The sequence below is a fragment of the Littorina saxatilis genome, linkage group LG17 (assembly GCF_037325665.1).
Source record: "Littorina saxatilis isolate snail1 linkage group LG17, US_GU_Lsax_2.0, whole genome shotgun sequence".
NCBI lineage: Eukaryota > Metazoa > Mollusca > Gastropoda > Littorinimorpha > Littorinidae > Littorina > Littorina saxatilis.
The window spans coordinates 29,697,883-29,705,738 of NC_090261.1; the positions used below are offsets into that span (position 1 = coordinate 29,697,883).

At 39.1% G+C, this 7,856-nt stretch overlaps 1 protein-coding gene across 1 annotated transcript; it reads left to right on the forward strand.

The window, feature by feature from the left end:
• The first annotated feature begins 137 nt into the window (after nucleotides 1–137).
• On the forward strand, nucleotides 138–6,505 carry LOC138952960 (vesicle transport through interaction with t-SNAREs homolog 1B-like). Its single transcript, XM_070324724.1, has 7 exons — nucleotides 138–263; nucleotides 444–502; nucleotides 2,065–2,175; nucleotides 2,666–2,725; nucleotides 4,669–4,842; nucleotides 5,129–5,190; nucleotides 6,087–6,505. Exons 1-7 carry the CDS (start codon nucleotides 149–151, stop codon nucleotides 6,175–6,177), a joined length of 672 nt encoding a protein of 223 aa, XP_070180825.1. The 5' UTR covers nucleotides 138–148; the 3' UTR covers nucleotides 6,178–6,505.
• Nucleotides 6,506–7,856: the final 1,351 nt, after the last annotated feature.

A 7,856-nucleotide genomic window follows, 5' to 3' on the forward strand; every position in this document is an offset into this window, starting at 1 on the left:
ACACTCTGGTTAAAATTGCAAATTTAAATAAAACAAACGGGTATATTTATGAAAATAATATACTGTTAATTTTAACAAACTGCCACGGTAGCAATGTCTGTAAAAATGTTATTTTGTTATTTTTCATTATGCAGACACCCAATGTCACATGATCACAGAAAACAAAATGTCGTCTGAAAAGTTTGAGTCCCTGGAAGACGATCTGTCGGCAATTTTGGATGATGTCAAAACAAAAGAACGAAAAATAACTGGGAGTAGTGGAGGTATGAACAATTAAACATTTATAGAATCTGATCCCTTGTTCACATTGACTCTGAGCTCCTTGTCTCCTGTTCATAATCATCAGTTGCAAAGACATTTTATGCACTTGCACTGAGTTGCAATGAGATTTCCTGTTTCTGGTACCCTGCTAGGATCTCTCAAATTATTATTTTCTGTTGCAGAGGAAAGAAAAAATGCCATTCGCCAAGCAGAACGAAAGCTGGAAGAGGCTGCTCTTGTTGTAAGTAACTATATATAAATATATATCAGGCAGTGTTGTAAATGTTCAAAATCAAAAGATAATGAAGGGCCTAAAAACTGTCAACATTCCTCAAGTTCAAGCTGCCACTTTTTGACTCACATGCGAAGCAAAAGTGAGTCTATGTACTCACCCGAGTCGTCCGTCCGTCCGTCCGTCCGGCCGGCCGGCCGTCCGGAAAACTTTAACGTTGAATATTTCTTGGACACTATTCAGTCTATCAGTACCAAATTTAGCAAGATGGTGTATGATGACAAGGCCCCAAAAAACATACATTGCATCTTGACCTTGCTTCAAGGTCAAGGTCGCAGGGGCCATAAATGTTGTCTAAAAAACAGCTATTTAGTATTTTTCACATTTTTCCCATTTTCTCTGAAGTTTTTGAGATTGAATACCTCACCTATATATGATATATAGGGCAAAGTAAGCCCCATCTTTTGATACCAGTTTGGTTTACCTTGCTTCAAGGTCAAGGTCACAGGAGCTCTTCAAAGTTGGATTGTATACATATTTTGAAGTGACCTTGACCCTGAACTATGGAAGATAACTGTTTCAAACTTAAAAATTATGTGGGGCACATGTTATGCTTTCATCATGAGACACATTTGGTCACATATGATCAAGGTCAAGGTCACTTTGACCCTTATGAAATGTGACCAAAATAAGGTAGTGAACCACTAAAAGTGACCATATCTCATGGTAGAAAGAGCCAATAAGCACCATTGTACTTCCTATGTCTTGAATTAACAGCTTTGTGTTGCATGACCTTGGATGACCTTGACCTTGGGTCAAGGTCACATGTATTTTGGTAGGAAAAATGTGTAAAGCAGAAGGTCAAGCATGTGAGTCGTATGGGCTTTGCCCTTCTTGTTTGTGTGTGTGATGAAACCATTTAGACAAATTTTCCTGTTCATGCTCTTCTTTAGTTATATGGTCATACTCTTTTCAGTCATTTTCCAAGGTGTGTGTGATCTTGGATTAGTTAATGTTATGTACAGTGTGTGAAGAGTTTCGTCAATGTATCGTATGGCATGAAATGTACGGGTTGATTTTGAAAAAAACAGCATATAAATCCAAGGGCGGATCTGGGGGGGGGGGGGGGGTTACACGGGTTACGTAACCCCCCCCCCCCCCCACCCCCCCAAAAAAGAGGTAATTTATTGGCTCAGGATGCACCAGATAGCTCTATTTTGCTTCTTTGGATAAAAAAAATTTCCGGGGGGGCATGCCCCCGGACCCCCCTAGAGACTTAGGCGCCTTCGGCGCCGTCAACTTGTATCTTCGCAGTCATTTTGTAACCCCCCCCCCCTCCAAAGTGAATTGATCCGCCCTTGAAATCGGCTGGTATGTGAGAATGCCACATTTTCCTGACTTTCTGTTCGATCAATTCAATTGCTTTGAAAAGAAAACAATTTAAAAGATTTGTCTATTATTGCTATGTTGTAGTTTAATACGTTAGTTTATTAACTTGTTTTCTTTCAGCTTATTAACTAATAACTATGTTGTTTGTTTTAATTTCTTAACACTCGTTATCATATGTTTAGCTTCAAGAAATGGAGGGTGAAGCCAAGCTGGCCCCAGTGAGCTTCCGCACACAGATGCTGAGCAAGATACGACATTACCAATCTGACATCGAACAGTCATCTCGCAGCCTGGTCAGTGGGAAATTACTATTTATAATATGAACATGAGAACATTTGACTTGTCTTGTACTTAACACTTTCGCGACGGGCCAACGCGCTCAGACGGGACACGCCTGGAGACGTTTTAGTGGTAGAAGGTAGAAGACTTGTGTTTACTTCCCCGTTTTGATGGTTTGCGGAAATTGAGTTGTTTCCCTTGATAAAATAACAACCCGTTTCTTATGAAATCAGCGTTGTTTTGCTGCGAGATGATGATCTTGAAGAGTCTTCTAACAATTGTGCTCTAAAATATTTATAGAATTTATGTGGGTGTTTTTTTAATGAGATACTTTGATGATTTGATGCATTGCTTTGTTACTTTGATGATTTGATGCATGTTTTAGTTAAAGTTTACTGGTGAAGAACTTGCTTGATATATATATTACTCTTTTTTTCTTGAAAAATAAATCATTGATAGACTTTATTCTGGCATCTTACTCATCTTTTGCATCATGTTTTGCAGAAAAGAGAAGGAACATCTGGTGGAAGAGGAACAGACAATTATGCCTTTGACCGAGAAGATGTAAGTTTTATTCAATCATAGTGTGACAGGGAGACTACCGTCACCCTTCACAGCAGGCTCTGCACTGTTGTCGGCGGTTGAGGAGTGCAAGCTATTTATAGCTCAACGTTTCTTCAAAGTCGCTGACACCTGTGAATTGTAGAGTTCTGTTTGTGGTGGGGTCTTGCGGCTGCTGTCTCTTTGTATGCTCATAGGAACCGTTGTGTACCCATAACAGGTTTTTTTAAGGGGTAACAAATTAGCTCTAAATCTCAATCCTATTTGAATAGATTTGCCTTCAAAGGTGATTGTTATGTTTTGGCACTCGGTTACAATAGTATATACACATTTCTTAGTAAGTAACTCTGTACAGGCATGGGAATTGTCCGCCGAACAGCGGATTTCCGCCGAAATTTTTGTTTGTTCCGCCGGAAAAGCAAAAGTGTCCGCCGAAAAAATAAAGGGGGGAGGCACACAAAAAAAGCACCGGTTACTTTTGCCTTTGCGCAAAAGCCCGCGAAAACTTTGTTCACGCACTGCTACCGTCCGCCTCAGTCACTTGAACTTTGAGTGAAACAGCTCGCTGTTGATTCGCGGGCATGCTATAGGATTCGCGGGCACGCGACAGCATTGAACGCATTGTACCAGTGTGTCGATTGCGTGTGTTGTAAAACGTGGTCAAAGATTCGATGACACTGGATGCGCGAAGAAATGGGAGTGGGTGTCGGCTGTAGTCTGTTGTGGAAGTGAATAGAGACAAACAGCGCATCGGCACCCGATTTAGAAAAATTGATGTCCGTGGTTCAACATGGTGCATCGTCTGCAACACCTACTAACTGTTACTGATCATCTCCGCAGGAAGAAGCACATTGAAACGTGCTCTTCTCTGAAGGACAATCAACGTTTGCCAGGTGGGTTTTTTTCTGCTCAAGTAAGGCACAGTGCTCCTGAATTGTTTGATTTTCCTTCGATTTTATACGGCAGAAGAAGAACAGATTTTGGCTCAAGTCAAGCGAAGAACACCGCTCTAGATCTGAACTTTGCGCATCTGTTTCAGTTTTTCTCCATTCGAATGTCACTGTGCTGATCGTATTCGTAATCTTCGAACTATATTTACGAAATGTAAGCAAGGGTTGGAGCTGGGCTGGTACCCAAACCGCTAACCCACAAATCAAAGAAAAATCTATTCGTTGAGCCTTATTTTCTTCTTCTTTTTTTTAATACTTTTTTTTAAAACTCATTGTAAGAGATCATGGGAAAGTAACTTAAGTAGGCAATTCTTATTGGTGAGCCTTTGTAACTTTTATGTTTGAAAGTAAACCAGATTGTGTTACAAGTTACATTTTCCTGTTTGTCTCAACAGATCAATTTTTTAACAAATTTCAACTATATAATACATGTATATATTTTTTTTCTTCAAAAAATCAAAAATTGGTACTAAAAACTCTGATTCTAAAAACAGAATTTAATGGCAAACTTGGAGCTCAGAACCAGATTGCACCATCTGGGTTCTTTGGAGAAAACAATTTCCGGGGGGGCATGCCCCCGGACCCCCCTAGTAAGGCTGGGCGCTTCGCGCTTTCGACTTGACGCTTCGCGTCTTCAGTAAAAAATGTTCAGCCTTTTTTACAATTTTCAATTCCCATGCTTGTCTGTAGTGTTACCATTGACATTGCTGATTATCTTTTTACACCTAGAAGCTGAGAATTCTCTGTTGCTTTTTGACTCATCTAAGCAATCAGGAAAGTCTTAGAAATTAGCAGTGTTAGGCTGCCCAAAAGGCAGTGCCTATCTGAAAGGCCTAACTCTCTCATCAGAAAATGAACTAAACCTGTTAGGGTTGAAGCGTGCATTGATAAACACTTGTTTGATTTTGAAATTAACTCAATTGACTTTTGATTCAAACAGTGTAGTTCCATATACTGTACGTATGCCTCATTGTTATGAATGAAATGTACATACAGCGCCTGGATCAGTCTAACCGCGCCAAGTTGATGCAAGGTCACCAGTCTCTCCAGAGGGCATCAGAGAGCATTGCTCGTTCACATCAAATTGCTGCCGAAACTGACCAGATTGGGGTGGAAATTATTGATGAACTGGGAACACAGAGAGACACATTGCTACGCACGAAAGATAAGGTATGTTTTGTGATCTGTGTGTGTGTGTGTGTGTGTACTTACTGAATGTGTGTTATTTCTTCGGGCTGTATGAATTTTCTGCTGTGTCTAGATGTGTGCACAGGCATACATAAAATTATGTGTGTGTGAGTACGTGTGCGAGTGACAGAAGAACCGCGTGTGACTGATATGATTGACACTATTTCTGAACTCTGTAAGTTACATGGTGATTCCTGTATTTCATACTTAGTACAACTACAAGTTCCAGTGTATGTGTTACAACAAAACAATGCCTTTTCTATTTCAGTTATCAGACACTGATGCAAATCTAAGCAGGAGTCGAAAGATACTGAAAAACATGGCAAGAAGGTAAGCGTGTTTTTTGATTTGCATCAAATGATTAAGAAAGCTAAACAGGTGCTGTTTAAAGTTATAAAAACATGGCATGTCTATATGAGACACATTTCCCCATGATTAGATTTAAGAAGGTGTCAAATTAAAGGTACTGAACTTGTCAAATCCAGGTGCACGGAGCCCCTGGGGCTTTTAGTCATACCTCAGGCAGCTATCCGTTAGAAGAACTACCAAGTTTCATTGACTTGCACCCAAAGAGTCAAGAACTGCGATTTTTTTACGAATTAATTTCGTACTCGGACCCGGCTGGTCTCGACCTATTTTTGGATCTAAATTTAGATCAGGTAGATCACCACATCATGCAAAAAAGACAGTCACTAGCAAACTATGTCAGACGTCATCATGAGTTTGTGTAAAACAAAATGGAGGCCGGAATCGCTCAGTTGAATCGAACTCCGACCAAACACCACGTAATAACTAGGTTAATTTATGCACTCGCGTGAACAAGAAACTGTCGAGCTTCACAGATGTCGTCCTTGGGTAGTTTTGGGTTTGTTTTACTACCATAGGAGGATTTTTGAACTGTAAATGCACTCAGCTGCAACAAAAACGCAAAACGAAGGCTGTGAGCTGCACTGTGCCTTTAAAGTTGAAAAGGGGCGGTATTGTTGGAATGGTGTGGATTTCTGTGACATTGAGGTCATTGTTCATGGGTTTAAAAATTATATGTTGTCCTTCGGTGTTTTTGTTTTTTCTTCTTTTACAATCTGCCATCATAATCTTTGACATGACTTGCTATGTTACTTTTTTTGTTAGTCATTGGTTCGGATACATGTTAATTCCTCTGCCATCCATGATTTGAAAAAGAAAAAAGCTACAGGTTTTTCTTACGCTTTTCTTCTCTATTCCAGGATGATGACAAACAAACTGATTCTGGCTGTGATAATCCTGGTGGAGTTAGCGATCCTTGCTGGTTTAGTTTACTGGAAGTTTTTCTCTTGATCTCTTTATTTGTCCATCGTATCATTGTTCTTTTCAGTGTTGCTATTGCCTTGTGAACAATGTCTAACGTTTTAATGTTAAAACTGTATGTATTTGTATAAATATGTACATTTTCTAGCACAAAGTAAGATGCCGAAAGCATATGAATTTTCAATGACAGAGTGTAAACATTCTTTAAAGTTGAAGGTCATATACTCACTACAGTTTGTATTTGATGGACGATGTCAGGGTGTAACTACATATTATGATGCAGAGCTATTTATTCCAAGGAAGGCTTTCCTAAGTTAGACTTTCAATTACAAAAAGAAAAGATGTTGCTAAAGTTTCAGTGGCTGTGCTTGGAAAAAAGTGGTTTAAATGCAGGGTTAACATGTTTGCACGCTTGTGTGTGTGTGAGAGGGTCGGGTGTGTGTGTGTGTGAGAGAGAGATCGAGAGAGAGACAAAAAGATCAAAAGCAAGAGGAAAAGAGAGAAAGAAGAATGTGTACAGTTTGCCATGTATGCTTCCATTATGTATATTATTGTTGACTTGTCCAAGATAAAATGAGCAGTGATGGCTCCGTCTTTGATTCCTGGAATTACAAAACATAAGGAAATGACAAAAAGCAGAGGAAAAAATGTCTAGAATTACACAAGAAAGGCAGTGCATTGACTGCTTTCAAGAAATGTAGTTTGTGCACACAAAAAATTATGAATTGTTTTTGTTGCTGTTTTGAGATTGTCAAATCATAAAATCTTTTACACATTAGAACTCACAGCTACATACTGTCAAGCTTTCAGAGTCAATGTTTGAGTGTACAAGGAAGAACAAGTCGCGTAAGGCGAAAATACAACATTTAGTCAAGCTGTCGAACTCACAGAATGAAACTGAACGCAATGCAATTTTTCAGCAAGGCCGTATACTCGTAGCATCGTCAGTCCACCGCTCGTGGCAAAGGCAGTGAAATTGACAAGAAGAGCGGGGTAGTAGTTGCGCTGAGAAGGATAGCACGCTTTTCTGTACCTCTCTTCGTTTTAACTTTCTGAGCGTGTTTTTAATCCAAACATATATCTATATGTTTTTGGAATCAGGAACCGACAAGGAATAAGATGAAAGTGGTTTTAAATTGATTTCAAAAATTTTATTTTGATCATAATTTTTATATTTTTAATTTTCAGAGCTTGTTTTTAATCCAAATATAACATATTTATATGTTTTTGGAATCAGAAAATGATGAAGAATAAGATGAACGTAAATTTGGATCGTTTTATAAAAAAAAAAAACGGATTTTTAATGACCAAAGTCATTAATTAATTTTTAAGCCACCAAGCTGAAATGCAATACCGAAGTCAGGCCTTCGTCGAAGATTTCTTGGCCAAAATTTCAATCAATTTGATTGAAAAATGAGGGTGTGACAGTGCCGCCTCAACTTTTACAAAAAGCCGGATATTACGTCATCAACGGTATTTATCGAAAAAAGATAAAATCGTCCGAGGATATCATTCCCAGGAACTCTCATGTCAAATTTCATAAAGATCGGTCCAGTAGTTGGGTCTGAATCACTCTACACACACACACACACACACACACACACACACACACATGCACGCACACACACACGCACACACATACACCATGACCCTCGTCTCGATTCCCCCTCTTTGTTAAAACATTTAATCAAAACTTGACTAAATGTAAA